Genomic DNA, 23666 nt, shown 5'->3' with positions numbered 1-23666 from the left:
TCCCCCTCTCTGCCTATCTGCTCTTCTGTATCGCACCAGATTTCCAAGTCCACTCCTGCGTTGTGCGGCTTTTATCCCCGTCTCAGTCCGCCCTCCCCTCTCGTCCATCTCCCCATCTATCAGCCTGTGTTGTGACTCATGTATTATTGTAGCGTTAACACAGGGAAGCACCCGTTGACCGGAAGATCTGCTCCTGGAGATTGAGCCAGTAGCTAAACGACGCTTCCTGTCTCTACCGCTCCCTTTTCCCCCGTCTAATGTTGCCTAGAGAACCATTATATCAACATTAAAAGTCACATGCTATAGTTTTGCAAAATAATTTCTCGCCAATTGAAGGGCAGATTAGAGCCGTGTGCGTATATAACCGACACCCAAAACAATAATTAATTCTGTGCTGTAGCAAATATATCATACAGTCAACCAACTGGACCTGCTGGGATTGAAAATAAAACAGTGCTATTTTCCATTATGGGAACAGTCAAGGTTAGCATATTTTACTATATTTAAAAAAAGTACTTTACATGATGAACATTTGTCACATTCCAGTAAATCACCAAAAAATAAACAGTCGAGGGGAAAGCACTTGAGAACAGCAAATCCAATGTGAGACACTCTCCTTCAGCTCAGCCAAAGACATGTTGCTCACCGCATTTTGCCCACCGAGGTCCCTGCAGCAGAATGCCATATGAATCGAAAGGTCACAGGCCACAGAAGGTTTGCATTGAATCAAGCGCCAAATACACCCTGACACATGTTACAGATGTATCCTCCACTTCTCACCACCAATACATCTACATTTACGTCAAAGGGTCGGGGAGAGATTTAAGTTTGGGCCAAGCTGGGCGGATAATCACAACCAGGCCGGTTAGGCTAAAAGAATACGCGAAGGCCTCACGATGATGAGGATCAAAGAGGGGTAACGATTGGAAGTTGTTGCCTTGCTCGATGTCAAATGTGCGGGGGTAAACCGAACTGTGCATGGATAAAAAGGTTGGAGTGGCAAATCTGCCCGCCGTGTCCCATGCCGCTTTTTTTCTGGGCGCGGCCGAGCAAGTCTGCAGGATTGAGATAAATTCAGAGGGGAGTCGATAGGAAGTGCTATCACATCACTTCCTTGCTTTGTTTTAGCCGCTATTTTCAAGGCTCGGAATGTAGTTCCTGCAAGAGGTGAAAGAATTCAAAACAAGTTCATTAACCTCTGCGTAGGAGAGCGGCTGGGAAAGGACTCTGGGCGTGCGCGTTGTTGTTGTTGCCATGTTTGTGAATGAGTCTGCGTAGTATGGCAAGATTTTAGAGCATAAATTACATATCCTTGATATCAGACTTTAATTTCCTCCACTAGTTGGCTCTTTGTCAGAACTAGTTGGACACTTACTTGTACTAGTTGGACATTGTGTCATACTAGTTGAACAAAAACTCTTACTTGTCACATTTTCTCAGCAACTATTGGAACATTTGTCCAACTAGTTCCGGCAGAAGTCTTACTAGTGACGCAGGGCAGCTTACTAGTAGCACCAAAGTCCAAACTAGTCAGCTGTTTGACGCACTAGTGGTCCTTTGGACCGAACTAGTAACACTAAAAGTCCTACTAATTAACTAGTGAGCTGCAAAAGCGCTCACATGTTAACTAGTTAACGTGGATTCAGCTTACTGGTGAGCTACAGTTATCTGCACTAGATAACTAGTGAGAGACAAAATTGCTTACTAGTTAACTAGTGCAAGTCAAATGTTTACTTGTTAACATGTTGAAGCCTCTTCTGACTTTACAAGTTAACTAGTGGAGGAACCTGACGTCTGAGATCAAGTTTATGTAATATATGCTCAAAAGGCTTCCCATAGAGGAGAGGGCCTCTACAAGAGTGCGCGTGTTTCATTATTTCTGTTTTGCTTTTTCTGGGAACTTTTTCTGTCGTCGGTGTGAAGCAACCCAATCAAGTTCAACTGGAGTCTTCACAACTGTGTGTGTGTGTGTGTGTGTGTGTGGGTGTGTGTGTGGGTGTGTGTGTTGTGTGTCCTTAATGTGTCTCAGGATCTGTGGGAGAATGAGAAAACTCGAGCACCACACCCTCATCACATCCTGTGGCAGGCCTGTCCTTGTGTGTCTCAGGCTGGAGTCCAGAGACAAATCAAAGCCCCAGGACACCGATAGAAACACTGACCCTCAAAAGTGTGTATATGTATACCTATTTGTGTGTGTGTACATGTGTGTACTTGCAGGCTTATATGCCTGTGTTTAAACTATGTTATATTATCAAGTCACATGTCCAAACTAGACCAAAGCTCATTTGGCTCAAAAAATGAAGTATATTTCCATAGCTCCACACCTGTCATTTCCATTGTGCCGCATTTGTTAGACAGGATGTCAGTCATGTCTTTTATTAGTAAGTGTGTGTACATCTCTCTTGAGGATATCTCAATGCCCAATCCTCTGCCCACAGACATCCCAAAAGAAGGCCCCAGCCCCGCTATAATGACTCTCTAGGAAGCTGCAGTCAGCAGCAGAAGGATTTGGAGTAGAGTCCACCAAAATCCAGTTTGACGTCCTCTCAGAAATGTGAGAGGAATGAATTCCCCGACTTTTTGGCCCTGCTGCGCCAGTTAATACAATGCAATGTAATTCGGTATTGTTCTACAAACAGTCAAAACTACAGTAGACAGTTTTAGTTGTAGCTCCAAACAGCTCCTTGTTTTCCCTCCACACAACGCCCTTTTTGATGTATATCCGTACAAGTTTACTCATCGTGAATTGGCCCGTCTTCGAACCATGTTGACCACAAACTGGAGGGAAACATGAGCCATGATTGAGGCCGTGTTCCAGGCTCACAGCCTGATAAGAGATCACAACGTGATTGGTTGTACACTCTTCTTCGTTTTTAATTGTGGTTGGCAACCAGCATAAAAGGTACATTATCGGTACGTTCTGATCCGGAGTTTAACCTCACGCTATCCCGATTGAAGTTAAAAGCAGCATTTAAATGCCTTGAACGTGTAAAATCAGAGAAAATACATGGGATGTTACGTCATTGCCCGCCATCTTTGAGATTTGGGGAGAAGCGGTGGACCAATGAACAAGTTCATTCCGAACTCGTTGATGGTACCGTTTTGTCGGCCTCGGACATACCTCGGAAACGTTTATGACATCAGCTTTGATTTTTTGAGCTTTTGATATTTGAAAGTAGAAATATAGTCGGGGCAAACAGTTTTTCAAACAAGCGACACGTTCCTCGGCCCGTTCGCTGACGCACAGACATTTTCACTGGGAAACACAGAAACAATTTCGATGCAAACTCTCTCGCTTGCTCTTCCTCATCACTTCAAGTTAAGATCCCAGGTCGGGCAAAAGAAGAAAAAAAAAATCAATTAACCACATCAATGGGAATCGAGTTATAACCTGACCGAAAGAGCAGGGTGGGGGTCTCATACACACACAGAGCTGGATTCTCATAAACATCTCATCAGAACAGAGGAGTCGTGCTGCTCCTCCTCTGGCAGCAGTTCACTCTAAACGTACGCTCCTGCATGTTCCATCAGATGTTCTCTCCCACAACGCCAACACGAGAGGGGAAACCGAGACAGTGCTGCAGCGTGGTATCGAAGCAGAGCGGGGAAGGGACGCCTTCTTTCCGAGATTAAACCTCAAAAGTATATATGAGATGCAATCATGTTGCACAATCAATGTTCATGTCTTGGTTATGACAGTTGCAGATGAAGCAATAAATAACTATGACTCAGAAGTTGCTTTTAGTCTGGCAGGGTTAAATGCATGAAGTGTTTGTACTATGTTTTTTTTGTTTTTGACGACAGCTAGAGGAACCCATTGGGAAAAAAAGGAAAACCAGATACAAGCTTACAATTGTTTTGCTGACGGTTCTGTTTATCCCGCATGCGAGCTCAGCCTCCGTTCCCCTTGTTTTATCACCCTCCTTTGTCCACATTGATTTCATCGTGCCGTGCCATTCTTAATTTTTCCCCCTTCGCGGTCATCTCCTCTGTGTCGTCAGTGCTGTTGAACTGGAAACAGTTTGTTGACGGGGTATTGCCACTCACTCTTATGTGGGCATGTTAGGGCCCCCGTTGCTAATGTCTCTGACATAGTTATGGGAGCGCCTTGCCTCATAAAGCATGTGTGCAGCAGCGTGCAGTAGCTGGAAGCCCCACCGGAGAGAGCCTCCATTTGTCAGGCTATAGTCCGCTGACAGGCTAGTTTATGGAAACCAGTTGAACTGCATCATGCTGCTGTTTATTCTGGGCCCATCGAAGCATACAAGGGCTGTGATTTTTGTTTTCACGCTCTTATTAAAATGATTGACGCCGTTAGGGAAGCAATGCGAAACCCATGGGTGTATTTTGCGATCGTTTCCGATCTCCGGAGGTACAGGGTCTGATGCCCCGTGCGGGTTACCCCCTCAGCTCAGCAGGCACTTTCACAGAAATGCTGGACCAACATGTCACTTTTGATTTGCTCCGATTTGCACTCCGTAGCTACACTGAGTAATCACATTTATACTAAATGGACGTCAAGGACGGTGGAGCTTTGGATCTCGTGTACAACCGGAGACAGACAGCAGATCAAATAGCTGTAATGCTGAGATGGTTGCACAGTGAGCCCGGGGTTCAGCTGCGGTGGGACATAAATCGCCTCCAGAGTCTGTCGGATACACCGAAGCTGCTTCTTGGCCATCTGTGCTTAGTTAGCGAGCTAGATACCTTTTTAATGAACCCATCATTACAACGTTAGGACAAAGTGACGGCTTTGGGCTGGTATTCCTCCTCTGTGGTCCACTTATGGCTCCCCTACATACAACGATTCACAACAGCACTGTACTTCATTATAGAGCTGCATTGCAGGACCGGGTTCTCCGCACAAGCTGTACTACTCCAAGCTCGGGCAAAAGAAGAAAAAGGAAAGAAAAGAAAAAAATCAATTAACCACATCAATGGGAATCGAGTTATAACCTGACCGAAAAAGCAGGGTGGGGGTCTCATACACACACAGAGCTGGATTCTCATAAACATCTCATCAGAACAGAGGAGTCGTGCTGCTCCTCCTCTGGCAGCAGTTCACTCTAAACGTACGCTCCTGCATGTTCCATCAGATGTTCTCTCCCACAACGCCAACACGAGAGGGGAAACCGAGACAGTGCTGCAGCGTGGTATCGAAGCAGAGCGGGGAAGGGACGCCTTCTTTCCGAGATTAAACCTCAAAAGTATATATGAGATGCAATCATGTTGCACAATCAATGTTCATGTCTTGGTTATGACAGTTGCAGATTAGGCAATAAATAACTATGACTCAGAAGTTGTTTTTTTCTGAGAGGCAACATCCTGAAGACATTTTTTTAAATGATTTCACAGATGCAAAGAAAGGTTGCTCATTTTGTAAAAAAAAAAGGATGATTTTGGTTGGACTATAATGGGCCCCATGAGCAAAGACGGGTAAAAGGCCCCCCACCCTGCTGATAGGACCCCCCAGACTGAAAGAGACGAGGCGACTACAAACACCACAACCTCTTTATGGTCATATAGTGTCTCTTTGGGGTCGTTTTTATCTCCTCCGTGTCGTTTTGCGTGTCTGTGGTAATTTTACATCTCTGTGTGGTTGTTTTGTCTCTCTTTAACAGACAGTCACTTAATGCAGAGGTCAGGGGGGGCCCCCTTGTGCCTTGTAGATCCAATGGATAATCCAGCCGTGCCCCAAAGGAAGATTCAAACAGAGCTTGATACACTGGGAGGTTGTCATTTTAAGTGAATAGCTACCACTCAATTATTCATATACATGTTTATCATTTGAAACTGTGTGAGGCTCCGAAGGCAAAGAGCAGACGTTACACATCATCCTTCAGATCAGCAACGATTAAACTGGTGGATTATCAATAAACAATTCCACGATTGTGATCCTTCATTGATTGTTTAAAACTGCGAGAATCACAATGTCTGTCTTAAACAATTGATCATATGGATGCTTGGGTGTCAAAGGGGAGGGGCCTGAAGTGACTACCTAGCTGGTGAAGCCAGTGGTGCATTTTAAATAGTGGGATTTTGAAGGACATTTAAAGCAGGGTGAACATGAATGGAAATGTTAATGTGCTTTAAAAAAAACAGTTACTTGCAGCCCTAATAATGAACAACTTTGTAGCCAGAGCTAAACAGGCTCGTGAACAGTGATACTTCTGAGGAAAGAGCTGTGGATGCGTTGGGTGGTCTTGGTCTAAATGGACCAGGACTCTCCCTCCCTGAGGACGGCTCCGAGGCAGATGGCCGCCCGGCTGAACAGACACCGTCCCGCTCTCCGCTCCGCCCCGATGTCACTCAGCCCCACTTTGATGTAGGGAGTGGATGTGATAGTTGTGGCCGTCATCAGAGCTGCCCCAGCCTGGCAAGGATCAACACGCTAGGAAATCCTCTGGGCGATGCTCAGGTGCTTGCAGGAAGAGAATCGCCTGCGTCGTGCCTTGTAGTTAAAGCAGATTTACAACAACAAGTTTGTAGGTCATTTTATCAAGCACGCAAATGTTGCGCGTGGAGGAAAAACACATGGGTGGAAGCCAACGGGATGAATCTGTGAGAGCAGATGAAAACAGGATTGCAGGAAGTTCCGTGAAAAGTAATTAAAAAAGGATGATTCCTAATGTTTTGACCTGAACTCTACACCATGAAGTACAAACAATAAGGCGGCAGATGTACTTTCTGACAGAACTGTTCTTAATGGTTCCAGTGGAGCTTTGATGAGTCTTTTTAATTTACTGTATATTTCGTAGAGGTTCCGGCCTCTTTACAGGAACATTAACAGACCCATGGCAGTTTTTTTGACCCACAACACAACAATTACAATTCGCTTTGAGAAACAACAGAAAGCTTTGCCGGCAGGACGATAGAAAATCCTTTTTCAGCCACACTAACATTGCGTCTGTAGTGGTGGACAGGGTTAGTGGGTCAGTCCACCGCTTGGGTTCAGACTGAAATATCTCCAAAAACTATTGGATGGATGCTCTGAAATCTTGTAAGTTCATGGTCTCCAGAGGAGGAGCACGACTAACGTTATAGTCCCCTGATACTTCCCGTAGCTCCAATATTAGGTTTGCATAAAGTCTTATATAAATATCTTTGCCATCAAATTTGGTGCACACATTAATGCCCCCCTCAGGATGAAATGTAATCATAGCGGCGATCCCCTGACTTTTCATTCGGCTCCACTGTCGGGTCAACATTTACATTTTTGACCAAATACCTGCAAAACTATAGCCTGCATGAGACCCAGATGAATTCTGGGAGCTCATTTAAATTCACTCTGCCAGAACACGGTCTGGATCCCTTCCATTGGCAAAGTGATTTCCCCCGGCAGAAAACTTGCCGGTCCAATCACAACAAGATTATCTGCTAATGGGCGGGGTTTATACCATGACGAGGAGCGAAGCGAAGCAAAAAGTGCAGCACTGGTTGCCTCGCTCAACGGACGCCACATGATTCGCATGCGTCCGTTGGTGACGCCTCTTGGAAATCGAAAATGAGCCGAGAGGTCCCAGACTATTCGGCATTTGAGTATTAATCTGGCTACGCCAGGCTAGCAAAACTAATGACACCCACTAAGCATCATCATATCAGCATTATCATTATGAGCATGTTCATACACTGACCTGTCAACAAAACGGGCAAAGTTAATTACTATCCGATGAAATAATCTTCAAAACTAGAAAGGCGGTCGGAGAGCACAGACCTCTGTCACGGATAATGTATTATTCTGCCATGTTAAAGGAAGTGAAAAAATAGAAATCCTGGATCCACCTATTTATCCAGATCCACATTAATGGGTTTGGGGGTCATACGCACCCCTCCTTAGAAATCGGTTCAGCTGTTTTTTTTAGTAATCCTGCTGAAAGACAGACAAACAAACAGTGATGGAAACATAACCTCCTGGGCAGAGGTAATAAATTGGCACATTCATGGTTAAAGATGATGTATCCTGACTTTCCCTCTTCTTTTGAAAACATTTACGAGCACAGCTCTTTTATTTCAAAACACATTTGATTAGATGCTAACAGTTATTAAAACCTACGTGTTTCATGTCCCCTTAACCACTCTTGAAATTTATAATGTTCTCACGCTGGTATCATTTTTCCTGTTTAGTCTACCTCTGCAAAAGTTGGATTATAAACCACATGGGAAATCTAAGGATAACCCTCGTGGAAACAACACACAAGAAGAAAAGGAGGGGGAAAAAACCCAGCAGCATGCCTAGTGCTGCGGCTGACAAGCCATCATAAAAGCTGGCAACCCTATGACAAATTTTACAGCCAAGAAATATTATATTTCTTCTTGTAACAAAAACATTTGATCGCTCTGGAAGAGGCTGGAGAAAATATTTCAGGGATCATTGCGGCAGCGTGTTGAGTGTGTCCACACTTTACACTCTTGCAGCCTCAAAGAGAAACACATCTTGGGAGACTTTGGGACCGCGGTTGACATGGCCACTATTTCAAACTCTCGCCTCGGAGCGGGAGCATTTAATTACTGTGGTAAATCAGACTCACGTGCTTCTGAGACGCAGTTCGGTGGAATGTGTGTAACTCCCTAATCTCTCCGCACTGCTGATGACAGACTGACAAGGAGAGCCGGCAGCAGGGGGGGCGGCGGAAATACTGTTCGAAGGAGTTGGCCGTCAAAAGGGCCACCACGACATGGATTTGTGAAACGAAAACGAGCACTTGAGACAAAATTTGTCAGGGATATATTTGGTCTGTTAGGGTCTCCCAGAAGTCTACTGCAGGTTTGAATGATGTATTTTAAAATGACCAGTGGAACGCTGAAGTGGAGCACGGGAAGTGGTCTCATTTCCAGGAGGGCCGCGGACGAGTGTCTGGTGCGGAGGGTGACAGGGGAGTGAGGGTATGGTGGCAGGCCTTGGACAACAGGATGTCCTGTTTGGCTGCTCAGCATGGAAATCCTACGGAGCAGAGACACATATTACACCCGTCGTGTTGTTCCCCGGGTCACTTGTGAATCAGCAAAGTGGATGAACATCGGACATAGTGGTAGTTTGCCAGTGCAACATTTATTGTGAACAATAAAAAAGAGCACTTCACAGACACATTAGATGTGAGGAAAGGTCGGAATGTGGCTGCACAACTGCAGCGAGTATCCACGTTGTCATACACATACTTTACACTAAACCACAGTCTCTCCGCCTGGCTTCACTTCTCCAGACAGAAGTGCATGTTACAAAACCCATTAAAGTATCAAATCTCCAAAAAAGCTGCAGATATATAGAACACCGTTCCTCCTCCTCCTTCTACTACTACTGCTACAGCTGTTGTGCATATCTTTTTGGATATTGAACACACAGCATACAGACTTCCACACTCGGGGCAACAGCCGAGTGACAGCTCCGGGAGACGTGCCGTCAGCTCCTGAGGTGTCGCTGACGTGACTTAAGAAAAAGTCACATTGTTGATCTTAAAAAACATGAAAGGAGTGGTTTTCCAGCTCTCAATAAATCAACACATAGTTTGCTTTCGACTGTTGGTGATTTGACGATTCCAGGAAAATGGTTGTGCGTGTATTATTTGTTGAAATGGCATATTTCATGTTGCTCTTGGGCAACACAAATACTGTAAAACTGACAGTGTCCACAGGGGTGATAAATGAAAATTGAAAACATGCAAAGAAAGTGCAAATTGCTTCCTCCCTGCTATGGTATTTCATAGTCACCAGATTTTGGAAGGTCACGTTAGACAGCGCCCAACATGTTCAGAAACATCAGTATGTAGGTCGGAAGCTCTTGTTTGGATATATTCATGAAGAACAATGATATTTAATCTCTATTATGCTGCCTACCTCTTTATTCTCACTTTTCAAGAATTCCCATTATTGCTGCAGCTTTTATTTCCTCTTGTCATGAAACTTAACTGTGTTTATTGTAAAGACATCAGCTCCCCTCTGTGCTGTCACACAGATACACCCCATAATGATGCTAACATGTACTGTATGAACTTACATTTTTTTTTTTCAACCTTTTCAGCGTTATTGTTGCGGGCAGCTGCCCTCTTGTCCGTGCCGCGAGGGTCACCGCGACGGCCCTTTAGCGAAATCTGTCAGGCCCTCTTTGACGCAGATCCGTTTTCCTGTCAGAGTGAGATTTTTATTGTTCCACGGGTGCAGGCTGCACAATCTCGTTCCCCCAGCCTCTTCCCGTTTCCTCTTAAAGAGGAAGTTGCCGCTATGCTGCAGTTTTTTTTTCGTCTTTCTTCCCTCTCCCCCTCCCACATCTTCTCTGGGACAAATCTAGAACACTGACTGCAAAACTTTGCTTGTGTCAGCCAAGTCTTGATTTCAAAGAATGAAGAGAGTTCCTTAAAACACACACGTACACACACACACACACACATGCGCGCGCGCGTACACACACACACACACGGACTGTTGTATTCACAAACAGGCAAACACTGATATTGTATTCTATATTCTATTCTCTGAGGCTCGAAGGTGTGTGTTGGCTTGTGTTCACCTGAAGTGAAGTGTTCCCATGGTTCCTCGGCACGTAGCTCACACAAATAGCTCTCTGTGCGCAGGAAGGGCCATAACGATCACCTAACATCACACACTCTGTCGTTGCATAGAAAACAGAAACAAAATTGAAACTGAACGTGGAGTCGTTTCTCATCATCGGCGTGAGCAGAGAGGCAAAAGTCCGTGTTCTGGTTCGTGCCCTCTGAATCCTCAGCCACCGCAGCACAAGCACACGCTCGCGCACAAGTGAAAGGCTCTGCGTGAGTATGTGTGCACGCTCGCGGGCACATTTGACCGTGTGAGTATATTCGCCGTGGCCCTGCGCGTACTTAGAGTGACAAATGAGTCCTGGTTGTCAGACTTAGCTCAGTCGAGCTCTGCTTCCAGGCAGAGGAGGAGCAGCCTGTCTGACTTTGGTGCAGAGCGGCTGCAGCGACTGAAAGCTTTCAGCCTCTGCACATTAGGTACCTCATCTGAGCCTGGGTGGCCCGAGCCCTTCAGGACAAACGCCACAGCCCTTAACTAGACTGGGAAACATAAAAAGAGACCTGGTCTCATAGGAGGCCTGTTGCTCTGTCAACCCGAACAAGTTTGCATTGCTGAACTTCGACTAAGTGAGTGAGAACTACGGAAAAACCAGATAGCCTGAAGAGCCTAACGTCATTAATAAAGTTGTGTGCAGGACCATTTGTGGTTCCTCAACCACTGAATCACTAAGCTGTGCGGGGCCAAAAGATTGTCGGTTAATTAGTGAATCTGGAAAACGGCAGTGGAGGAAAAACAATCTCTCACACATGGTTCCTTGAGCAGCTGCTCTGTTCTGCTTGAAAAGCTCCAGAACCACTTTCACGGACCTCACTGTAAGACTATATATATATATATATATATATATATATATATATATATATATATATATGCCAATATCACAGACACGGCCTTTGCAATCCACAAAACCTGTCTCAGTGCGGTTGACTGACAGAATGTATATGACTGGGCTAAAACAGCAGCACACGAGGCGAGAGGGAGGGAAAAGAAAAACGGACTCCTTACCGTTTGGCTCTAACAAGCTGCAATTTCATAGATCTGATCTCACAGTGACCTTAACCTCTGTGAACACCAGCCTATACGAGCAGCCGGCTGATGGGCCGTCGGCTCGAGCATTTGAAACTACAGCAAGGTGTGTTGTTAAGCTCGGTGTAAGGCTCAGTAAATACAACCAAACTCCCGGCACTGTTGATTCCCGCGCTCCCCTCTGGACTGTGAAGGCAGCAGCAGGCCCTGAGGTGCCGAGGCCAGAGGCCAGAGGCTGGAGCCACTCGTTGACGACCCCCCCCCCCCCCCCCCCCCCCCCCCCCCCCCCCCCCACCACCACCTTCAAGATGTCTGCACCACAATGGAGGGAGGGGAGGGGTGGCAGAAAAAAAATGCTTCAAAATCAGATTCGCGAAGCGGTTTGAGCAGGATGGAGAGTGTTTGTGCAGGAGGGGGGTTTTATCAGCGGCGAACACTCACAGGAAGTCCGGTTTGGGATTGTCCGTCCAATTCCTGCATTCCACAGGAAGCGCTGCATAAAAAGCAAGTGAAAAACGCCCAAAGACATGTCATTTGTCGCCAGTCGACTCTCGGCGAGCACCTCGAATCGGCCCGCGAGAGCTTTTTCTGCATTTGCAAAACCGGCAAAAGCCGAGCTTTAAAAGACACTGGCACCATGGAAGAGCCCTCTAGTCCACCGGTCCGGCGGCTCGTGCCCATGGCCGCCGCCAAGCCAGCGTGCGCACGCGCTCCTGATGACCCCGTACTGCGAGGGTAAGATCTTCTATCTTTAAATGCATTCATTTATTTTTGTTCTGCACATTTATTCCACTGGCCCGTGTCCCCTGCCAGGCATACACGTGCCTTGCAATTGGAAAAGTTTATTTTCCTTTTCAAATAAATTTTCCAAGATGCAGGAGGTTTAATTTAAGATCTCAATCAATTCTAGTGACCGAATACTGTCTATTCATTGGCTCTCAAGACGCACAGAGAATAATCAGACATACCAATAATAACAAGCTAATACAATCAAAAATATGAACAACAAACTATCCAGATAGCTACAGCTCCGATACTGAGTGCTGTATATGTACAATATTTAAACCATCCTGTATGACAGTAAAATGGTCATTCTGTGCACGTTGCTGCACAGTGTGTGTGTTACACTGACATACAGTACAGTAAAAAGTATCGCTGTACCTTTCATTTTAAGGTATAAATCATACCACAATATTGTTAGTGATTTCCCCTCCCTCTTAAAACATGTAATTAACAATAAAGGCCTGTTCAACTGTCATAATTCACTTATGGGACTAATGGTCATGAAGTGTATTAGCAGTCTGCATTAGTGAACCAAAGCCTGTCATAAAAATAGACCTGACCTTCATCTTTTTGGCTGAAGATTGTTCTCGTTTGTTAATTTAAGCCTGTCAAATTTTAATTTGCTTTAAACATAATTTCGGAGGACAATGATTGGCCCCAGAAAAAAAACCAACAACATTTAATGACTCTAATTTCAAATGAAATTAACTTTGACAGATATGTGTTTCTTTTGCACACACGGGGCACAATCCACAGTGTGTGAAAAAACTTTTAAAAATGAAATGACGAGGTCTCAGCACATGCACTAACAGACGGGACCTCTGGAAGACGCTCACATCGGAAGCAGGGGTCTCTCCCTGCTCACTGTGGAGGCGAGGAATGGTCGCAGCGAACTCAAGGAGTCGTTTTTAACACAGACGTGGAAAAAAAATGTTTTCCCTTTAATTACACCAGATTGTTGGGTCTAAAAAGATGAAATCAAAGTGAAGTCGTGACGTCACAGACGGGTCCCCCCCCCCCCCCCCCCCCCCCCCCCCCCCCCCCCCCCCCCCCCGACAGCGGGGTGCAGTGTGAGCCGCGGGACACCCAGCTGGAGGAGAAGTAGTAGGAGGAGGTGCTTCCATCACCCCCCGCGCTCTCTGACACTCTTCGGAGCTCCAGGAGAAACCTGACGAGCAGCGGACTTTTTCTATCACCGGACCTCAGCGACTCGAGCAGCGGACTGTAGCGGCTCTCCACCTCCGGCACTGTGTACGACTGTGGTGTTTTTTGTTGTTGTTGTTGTTGCTGCTGCTGCTGCAGGGATTCATTTCTAGGAAAAGCTGATTGCTCATTTGCACGGTTTGTGATTATTAATGTATCAATGTGCATGATGCGCCCCCCCCCCTCCTGGCTACTGGCCCGCGTTGGCTTGTGCGTGCGTGTCCTGCAGCATCTCTTGGTGTTCAAGCGTAGGAATTTGGTTGTTGTTGTATTTCCCTCCTTTCGCGTGTATTTCTTCATTTGAGGACCCATTGGGCTCGCGTGTGCTCGTAGCTTAACTTTGCGTGCGCGTGTGTACGCGGGCTGGTGCTCGGGGGAGTGAAGCGTGTCGCCCTGCAAGCGCCGCTCCCCTGAGATGTGCAGCGCTGTGAAACGGCGCCCTCTTGTGGCGAGTGGAGGGCACGCGTCTGCTGAACTTGCTCTTTGTCCGCACGCCAGAAAATCTAATCATAATTTTTTTTTTTCAAATACACACACACACACACACACACGCACATAGAAACACACACGCACGCGCGCGCACACACACACACACACATAGAAACACACACGCACGCACACACACACACACACACACAAATGCAGATGCGATCACAATTGTCTTCTAGATTACAAGCACCATTTAGAATTCATTTTTATTTACTTAATTGTAATATTTTGTACATTTATTCTGTTGTTCAGTGACGTGTGAGTAATCACATGAGTTTTTGATATTTTAATTGCTATCCAGAACATCATGATATTAAAATGACATAACAGCCAAAGTTTTTTTGGGGATGTTACAACCAAACTTTTTGAGAAAAAGTTTTGCCCTGCAGCACCTTTTTATCACTCCCTATTCTCACACACACACAAACACACACACACACACACACACACACACACACACACACACACACACACGCTCTCTGTGGTGATTTGTGAATGAACTACGGCTTTAGATGTGCGTGTCCTGTCTCCAGGCTCCACGCCAGCAGGGGATCAGAGAGACATGCAAGCCGTCCACCGAGGCTCAGCATCCCCCTCCGGGACAAGTGAAGACTCCCCTGCAGGCTACACACCTGTAGCACTGCGATCACTCCCGGCTGGCTTTGAGGCCATGTTCGTGGGTTCCCCAGGGTTCAGTACGAGCCTCTGATGCAGGGTAGCATCAGAGCCGGTGGCAGGGCCAAGCTGACGCTCACGCACTCTGGAAACTCCTGCACTGTGACCCCTCTTCCTTCCTTACAGACAGATGGCTCAGCCCGTCTTTTAATCCTCTACAGTATGTTATAATCTAACACGGTGCGAAGGGATCAGAGCATTTCCCGTGAAAAGGCGAGCCCCCCAGTCTTTTCTGTCCTCGTCTTTTGTCTCTTTGAGTCCCGGAGTCTCTGCAGGTGCAGGTCAGCGAGAGTTCAGCCTCCCCTTTTGTCCACGAGAACTCATGACCGCCTCAAGTTCAGCCCGGAGAGCCACTAAAAGCCGAAAAACGTCCCGGTCCACATCATCTCGACTCCTGTGCCTGTTGCCAGGGACGAGGGCGCATCCAAACGAGTGCCTAGCAACAGGTTATCTAGTGCAGGAGTCCAGCTTTTTCAGTGTGTGTAGTCAGTGACCATTAACTTCACTCCAGAGATTAGTGCACAAAACAGATCTTTACTGCTGCCCGTAAAAGGGTTTTAGACTTGATGATGTAAGTGCAACTAAACATGTAACACACACACACACACACACACACATGCACACACTGCACTCAGTTTTCCGGCCTTTAAAATTGCTCACGAGGGAAAGACAAAATAAAATGTTGCAATATTGGGGGGAAAAGAAGTTAGAGCAAAAATTGTTATGGTTAACTATGTATCATTTAAAAAAAACAAAAAACTAAACATGACCAAAGCAGGAAACCATAGAGCATCCTCCTTCCTTCCTGTTCTTGACCACCCACCACACCACAGCGGCTCTCCTTCTCACACATATAGAACCACGTCGCACCGCTTCGAATCCATTCCTGGCCTCGCCGATGTGAGCACAGTTTTTCCATTTCGCTGTGTGGCGTGACGACTTCCGCCCCTTTCATGTGGGGGTTCAAGAGGAGAGGACCACGTCTGCGCTTTCTCACCCTCTTACCTCACCTGCCCTCGTCAGCCACTAATCGTAAATGACGGAGCTCCATATAGATGCTTTTTTTCCCCCTTTCTTTTTCTTCCCTAAACCCCAGATTTAATGTGCACTAATGCTTCTGAAAGGGCCCGGTCTGGTCTGGTCTGGTCGGGTCTCACAGACATGCCTCAGCTGACTCTTGACAAGTGCTGTGGGTCTGCCTCTTCAAAGGGAAGGAGTTTGGAAACTGTGGCTGCAGGGGAATTCACTTTTTTTTTCTAGTCCCACCTTCGGAATCCGTTCACACGGATTGACTGGACGCCAAACGGTGCCAGACGTCCATCTTAATTCATACTAATCTCACGTTTCCTCTCCTCACAGGTAGCTGGAGTGATCCTCCTGGAGGGAAAACGTACGCAGTCAGCGCGAGGAGACGTTAGCGTCGATCCAGGAGCTCCTCCTCTTCCTCCTCCTCCTCCTCCTCCTCCTCCTCCTCCTCCTCCCTCCAACGGGCACAGAGAAGAGTGTGAGAGACCGAGCGAGGGAACGTGGGAAAGAGGAGGACAATGTACCAAGCCCTGCTTCTCTCCTCCTCCCTCTTCATCCTTCATGTGATGGGCACTCCCCAGTTCTTCGCTCACCGCGGGTAACAGCTCACTTTAATCCTCTTCCTGTGTTTTGGTTATGGCCATTAGGGTAATTGAGGCTCTCGAGCGTCAGACGTCCACTCCACGCCGTCACTCAGGACCCGCTCGTTTCAGCGACTCGACTCTCTCACCCACTGGGAATGTGTACAGATTGGTGACATTTAAAAAAACCTTTGAGAGAGTGCACCCTGTCTGGACCCCAGCTCGGATCAGGGGGAGTCTGCAGGCCCATGCTGTCATTTTCACATGATTTGCGCAGACTCCAAAAATAAACCGAAAGCTAAATGAAAGGTCAAAGATCAGCTCTCAACTGTGACACATTTGACAAGTGCTTACGCGGGTTAGTCAGGAACAATTAGACCGCGTGCCAGCTTTTGGCAGGGGGCATATATATGTTAACACATATCTGTCACAGGCAGGAAATCGTCTTCATTTAAACCCAGATGCTGTTTGCAGCCCGAGGTCTCGAGTTCTCAGGTCAGGAGTTAATATTTGATTCGCACGTCGTCTCCCTCTCTGCAGGAGGAGGGTTTGTGGCCGAGACCTCCGCCACAGCGTTGTCACGGCGACAGAGTCCTACGTCCACGCGGTGCACAAGCCCTACATCGCCCTGTGTCAGGGCCATCGCCTCTGCAGCACCTACAAGTAAGACACTGTGTCCGCGTACACCAGGACGACAAGCACACACTGTGAACATCCTCGTCAGGCCCCCGGGTTCTACAGGCCTGTAGTTCTAATAAAGCCACGATAAGAGTTTTGTTTGATCAAGGGGTAAACAATGCTCGACATGTTTAGGAAGGGAAAGGGTTAGGAGCGCAGTCATAACTGGATCTTGACTTCCTCACACACGCACACACGCAGAGGGAGAACTGGGTCACGGTGGCACATATTTTGGGTGGAATCTAAATATCGAGTACTTTGTGTAACAACGGGAAATGAAGTGCCTGCCTGCTGAGACCGCGGTGGTGTTTATTTTGGACAGCGTCTGCCTCCATACTTTCACTCGACCTCTCTCCGGCTCCGATGCTTTCGATCCCCCCGCCCCCCTTCCCTCCCCTTCACATTCCCTCCAAACTTTCCTTTTTAACTCTTCCCTCACAAAACAAAGTTCAGTTTTACTATTAGATGTTTTGATTTTTTTTTACATTCTTGTGCTTATTATGTGAGCAAGGTCTCACACAATTACAGGGCCTCCGATCCCATGGCGACTCTCCTGGCTTTGATGAAACCATTTGCCTTAAGCACTCGGTCTGTCTCCCTGTGTCTGCCTTCACCAACCAAACATACCAGAGTCTCAGCAGCCTGCAGCGAAATCTCAAATTTGACATCTGACTGTGCATCTCGCCTCCTGCCTCCTGCCTCCTGCCTCCCGCTCCCTCCCCCTCCCTCTCCCTCCATCAACATCTCATCTCTTGAAACACTCTTGGAAGTCGGTGGTCCGTGGTTTTGATTCCACCAAATGCCCCGTTCTTTCATCAGCGCGCTGGCGGCCTGACAAGAGTGCCGGGGAAAGACTTGGAACGGCTCTCCGCCGCACACATGGCGGCGGTGACGGCGTGATTACCCAGAAAAGCCTATTAACTGCTGTGGGCGTCTGTGTTTGGTCTCCGCAGGACTGTGTACGCGGTGGCGTACCGGCAGGTGAGCAGAGTGACGCCTCCTTCCCATTCGTACCCAGAGTGTTGCCCGGGCTGGCGGAGATTTCACTCTCACAACTGCAACCGAGGTAACCTGGGCCAGGGGGTTAATCTTAGTTGAACATAAAGTCTGGGCGCAGGGGGAAACAGCTAGCCCAGTCCGATCTCAACATGAGACCAAAAACAGATTTTTTTTTTTGGTCTATACTGGCTTTGACCAGGTGATGAGCAAAACAATCTAGGAAGTCACTGCTTCCGGCCGAGAAATATTTCAGCACATAACAACACACAATGAAAGGAATGTAGGGAGTAAACAAAAAAAGAAAGATGAGCTTCCGACGTGCTCGTTGCCCAGCGACACACTCACTGTGGCTTCATCTTTAAAGGACACTCGGCCAACAAATCGTCACCCCACATGTCACAGCTCCCGATAAAAAAACAAAACCCCCACCACCACCCTGAGACTTGCCTCTGAATGTGTCTCCCAGCTCTGTGTGGAGACGCCTGCGTGAACGGAGGAACCTGCCTCCGCCCCGACCAGTGCGCCTGTCCGCCAGGATGGACGGGCCGCCGGTGCCAGTCAGGTGACCCGCGTTCACTTGCACAACCACTTATGGGCTCTGTGTGCGTGTTCACGCACACACACACACACACACACCAACAACCTGTGTCCTCGTCTCTCTCCCCCTCCTTGTCTTGTCAGATGTGGACGAGTGCAGCGAGCAGAGGCCGTGCGCCCAGGGCTGCGTGAACACGGCCGGCAGCTACCGCTGCACGTGCACTGGCGGCTTCGGGCCCGCCGGGGACGGCCGCTCATGTCAAAGGCTCCCCCCACCACCTCCTCCTCCTCCTCCTGCCACCACGCCGCCCGCGCCCCCCCAACCCCGTCAGACAGCAGTGGGTGGTCACTCCGATGCGGGTAAATGAGCGGCTCAGAAGTGTGCGTGTGTGTGTGTGTGTGTGTGTGTGTGTGGTGTGCGGTCATATGGTATATGTATATATTTGCGTGTGTGTTGCAGCAGCAGCAGATGGTTTCTGGAGCGCAGAAGAAAGGAACATAGCCAGCCTCGCGGTCCATTATTACTTTTGGTACGCGCTATGCCACTCTCAACTCGTACCGTGAGTAATAATGCACTGCGACTGGTGCCGACTCCAGACAGATGTGTCCCGCGGTCTGGGCCCCCGTGCAGCGAGGGCCCGGGACCGGTCCGACTTTGATAACGACTCAGTCGACTCGTCTGTGAGTCCTGTGAGTGAGTGAAGCAAAAAAAACATCTGACTCTAATAGAGCTCCAATGCCAATACAGACATATTTTTAGCCCGCACACACACACACGCTTATTAGTTTCCTTAAATATGTTGCAATGTTGTCTCTCACCGTGTATCTTAGCAACAAGATAAAACACAACCTCCCCCCCTCTTACATGTCTACAAATGTGGTTGTTGACCCCAAGATATTCTTCTTCTTCTTCTTTTTTAAATCCCTGTTCTCTTTCAGTATCATTGCTGTTTAGGGAAATTGATGTAGCGTGAAACCTAAAATGAGTCTTATCCTGATTTCTCTCAAACCTCTGGGGATTTTTTTTGGGGGGGGGGGGGGGGGGGGGGGGATCACTGCAAATCTGTCTGCGACACGGTCTCATGTACAAGAGTAATATATCTCAATAATAATGCGAGCTTGCCAAATTTCTCAGGCTCCGCTCCAAACCCCCTCCTATTAATAAGTGTTCCTCTCCGACCAAAAAAATACAAGAAAGTTTGCACAAAGTGAAGCTCCCGACTGTTCGCTCGCCCCCATGACTCGGAATGATGGGGGGTCTTGCGAGTATTGCCGAGTCATCAAAAACTTATAACAAAAAACACACAAGGAAAAGGGGGAAGTGGGTTCCAAATGACGACGGATATTTGTCCTCGGTGTTTCACTGCTCGGCTCTCATATGCAAAAATTCAAGGCCAGCAGAGATGGGGTTTTTTTTTTCTCGCATTTTGTTATCTGTTTCGTAGATGTGTTGTTAAGTAGATCATTGCTCTGACCCCGCCGAGCTGCCGTGGAGGAGTGTTGGACTACTCTCCCCCCCACACGTCTCCCTTTTTTTTTTCTCCTCTCTGCTCTTGGCCAGCACTTGTGTTCTCATTCCAGCTTCCATCAACCCTGTCTGCTGGGGGTCATCGCCGCTACACCCCTCCTTCTTTTCCCCTCCTCCTCCTCCTCCTCCTCCTCCTCCTCACCCTGTTTCTCAACTCCTTCTTGTCTCATTAATGGACCACATCTGGGAGAGATTGAGCTGCACTCGCTCTGTTTGCCGACGCGCAGCCAGAGAACGTGAGGGGGGGGGGGGGGGGGGGGGGGGGGGTTCCGAATTCGGCAACTGGGTCCCGCTTGCCCCGGGGACATTCCCCTTGCCCGGAGGCAGGCGGACACTTCCCCGTGCTGGTCTATTTCTAGTGACCCCCCCCCCCCCGGTGCCCTAAATTCCCCCTGACCTCCCTGCAGCTCTGCGGCCTTCGTCCTGGATTCTGCCACGAATCAGTTCGATGAGAGGGATTGATGAGAGCAGGGGGCTCCAGGGAATCTTTTTAGATTTAAACTTGAGATCTTATAAAAGACAAAAGAGAAAAGAGGATTAAACATACATCATTCTGCTGGTCTTAGATTTATGCCCTCGCAATAAACACAGCGCTTCCTGTCCTCTGATGTGCGTTTCTGTGTGTGTCTGGCTTCGCGCAGGTGGAGGCTTCAGCCTGGCGGAGAACGTGACGGAGGAGGTCCAGAGCCTGAGGGACCGAGTGGAGCTCCTGGAAAAGGTATGAAAGCATGAGCACATGGTGAGACGTAAAGGCCACCGACCCTGGTGCCCCCCAGCCGTGCTCACCATGAACACCTGTGGTCCTTCTTTGGCTGCTGTGATTTTAAATCATTGTTTTTCTTTTCTTTATTTTAATCCCCACGCCAAAGATCCGTGGAAATGCCAGCCCTTTTTAAAAAAGATTTCTATGCATTTGTGTGATTTGAGTGATGGTCCTGTTCTTTCCCCTCATCTCCTCTCCCCTCCCTCGCTCCGTGCAGAAGTTGCAGTTGGTCCTGGCCCCCTTCAGCAGCGTCTACCCGCTGTCGCTGGACGAGGGCGTGTCCGAGAAAACCACCCTGCTGTCCCACTCCTTCCAGCAGCTAGACCGCATCGACTCCCTGAGCGAGCAGATCGGCTTCCTGGAGGAGCGGCTGGGCACATGTGAGTGACCGCGGGGCTGACCTGTGACCACTGAGACCGAAAACTGAAAGAAAAGGGAAAAAATCCCACACGTGGTTGAACACCATCGAAAGCAGGAATTCCAACTTCCTCAAAAAAGATCAGAGACCCACATACTGTAAAAGGCCACATGCTACGGATGCCCGTAATTGAATAAAACCAACTGCAGTCAAGCTCATATTTATAGAAATCCAATAACATAATACAATCTGAGAGTGAAACGACACACTGCCGCTCAAAGTTTAACGTCATTAAGACATAAAAGATTGTTTTACATTTATTTGGCCATAAAAGAGAATAGTGGAGAAGTTTGACCCGACTGACTTCTGACAATTCGCCCCGAGGAGTCTGTGCGCTCCCGTCCAGTGGCTGGTGAGTCTGTCCCGCTACACCACAGATGTCGACCTCAGGGCGGCGCTGTGGGAGCAGCAGAGCATCATCGAAGTCACCCGACGTCACCGGGGAAACCGTGAATGTCTTGGAAAGTCCCACTTTCCCGTGAGACATCCTCACAACCCCACGTCTGATCGTCTCTGCACCAAAAGGCTTCGGCTTCAGATTTTCTCGGAGCTTGATCGCATTTGACTTTATTCCGTAATGTTCCAATTATTGGTATTTCGGGACCTTTGGATCATGAAGCTCCAAGCTTCGAAAGTCACAGAGGCCAGTAATCATTCGGTTTGAAAAAAATCCCTCTCAGTTATGATCACGTTTCATGTCAGTACTGGTGAACACCAAGGTGCAATTCTGCCTCCGGTGTTGAGCACCGTGCCGTGCGCATGGATGAATCATAGAAACCCTTGAATAGGTGTAACAGCCAGAGGACAGGAAATGAGTTTCTCCCCCCAAGTTTCACTTGTGTGCAATATTCCTCTCGTGACATACCATCATCGAGAGGTGTTTTCAGCTGAGCCTTGGAGCCGGATGGCATCGTGCCAGTCAGCTGCTGCCTGGTGCTCCTAAGACATCTGTTGTAGAAATGTCATGTGTCGCTCGGATGAGTCGGACTCATCGTGGCTTTAACCAGCCGTAGAGAATAATCGACAGTGCATATGAGCGTTCTCATTTAAAAAAATAAATAACTGACGAGTTATAGTGGTTTTATCTCATCTTGTTGTTTTCTTATAATTGCTATGGACCCTTTTGTGAGTCTTGAATGACGTTTGATTGAACGAGTATGAAATTCGTTCAATGGCCTTTGACAGAGAGTAACCTTTTCCTGCTCTCCGCTGCAGGCTCCTGCCAGGAGAACTAGCCGCAGGACGATGGCCATCATTAATTTCAGACGTCTCCCCCGTGAAGTCCGGAATGACACCAACCTGCCAGGGAGTGTTGCACACCAGAGCGACGCACACGGGCGCGCGTGTGTGAGAGGAATGGCAGAAAGCCGACAGCCTCGGCCCGTGGTACACTGTGACGCAATCACGACACTATTCCAAACACACGAGGGTCATTTTACTTTTCTCGTTGAATCACTGTCAAATTCTCAATTTCGTAACAGTACCTGCGGCACGCTCAGTTTCAGCCTGACGTCATCCCCGTAGCATCTGAATCAAACCGCCTGAGGGGTCAAAGGTTAAAACTGGCCTTTTTGTGTTTTTGTTTTGCATCAGTGCATGTGTGTCCTCTGTCTGAGCCCCCCGACCGTCCTGGGACAGGTGTGGACGTCTGTGATTATCTATTTAACTTATGATTACTTTCACTTATTTCTCAGACATTTTTTACCTTCTTTTGTAACTTTTTGTAATAAAAAGAAAAACTTAATCGAAACGTGTCGTGTTGTCTCTCTAATGTGAAAAAAGTTCACAGAATAACGTTTGCGAACAAATGATCACGTCTCCGCTGCTGATGGAAGATTATACAAACTACCCGTAAAGCTAATACAACACTGGAGGTCTACCGCTCACCTCTGCTATGCATGTTCTCTCATCGCTGGTGGACGTTTGAGGTGTTTAGTTTCTTTACTTAAGAGAAAGTAAGGACACTGCTGCAGAGGGAAATTACTTCAAAACAAGTACAAGTCCTGCATAACAGCTATGTTATTATAAATTGAGTCTTCTAAAAAATCTTCTAGCCTAGAAAAAAACTGGAAAAGACAAAACATGGCATCGCTGCTTTTAAAAGGTGGAAGAATTTTTAAGAAAAAGATCTCACCTTGTTCTTAAAAAAACAATAAAACTGACTTCTAAGTGAAAAAGGGTTCATTTGTCCTCAGTGCAATGGAAGATGTCTGGAAATGACTGGACAAACAAGTTAAGATTATGACTCCTGCAGTGTTCGCAATATGTAAAGCGTAATTCTACAATTCTTTTCCAAAAGACTCTTTCAGCTTCACTGTCACAAGGAGCGTTACAGGAAATCTCTCCTGCCACAAGACATTAGACTGTACCACACTTCACCTCTGTCTGACAGAGACACTCTGAACTCCGTTT

At 47.5% G+C, this 23666-nt stretch overlaps 1 protein-coding gene across 3 annotated transcripts; it reads left to right on the top strand.

Moving 5' to 3' along the window:
- The first annotated feature begins 12092 nt into the window (after positions 1–12092).
- egfl7 (EGF-like-domain, multiple 7) lies at positions 12093–22998 on the top strand. Of its 3 annotated transcripts, none has more exons than XM_047329415.1 (9): positions 12094–12309; positions 16084–16348; positions 16872–16994; positions 17963–18075; positions 18475–18570; positions 18690–18905; positions 20715–20791; positions 21054–21216; positions 22470–22998. In XM_047329415.1, exons 2-9 carry the CDS (start codon positions 16269–16271, stop codon positions 22487–22489), a joined length of 888 nt encoding a protein of 295 aa, XP_047185371.1. In that variant the 5' UTR covers positions 12094–12309; positions 16084–16268; the 3' UTR covers positions 22490–22998. The 3 variants fall into 3 exon arrangements, with proteins under 3 accessions (XP_047185373.1, XP_047185371.1, XP_047185372.1); XM_047329416.1 differs by lacking the exon at positions 12094–12309 and adding an exon at positions 13463–13608; XM_047329417.1 differs by lacking the exon at positions 18475–18570 and having other exon boundaries at positions 12093–12309.
- The last annotated feature ends 668 nt before the right edge of the window (positions 22999–23666 follow it).

Source organism: Scophthalmus maximus, chromosome 20 (assembly GCF_022379125.1).
Source record: "Scophthalmus maximus strain ysfricsl-2021 chromosome 20, ASM2237912v1, whole genome shotgun sequence".
Lineage (NCBI taxonomy): Eukaryota > Metazoa > Chordata > Actinopteri > Pleuronectiformes > Scophthalmidae > Scophthalmus > Scophthalmus maximus.
This window is presented reverse-complemented; position numbering and strand designations above follow the sequence as displayed.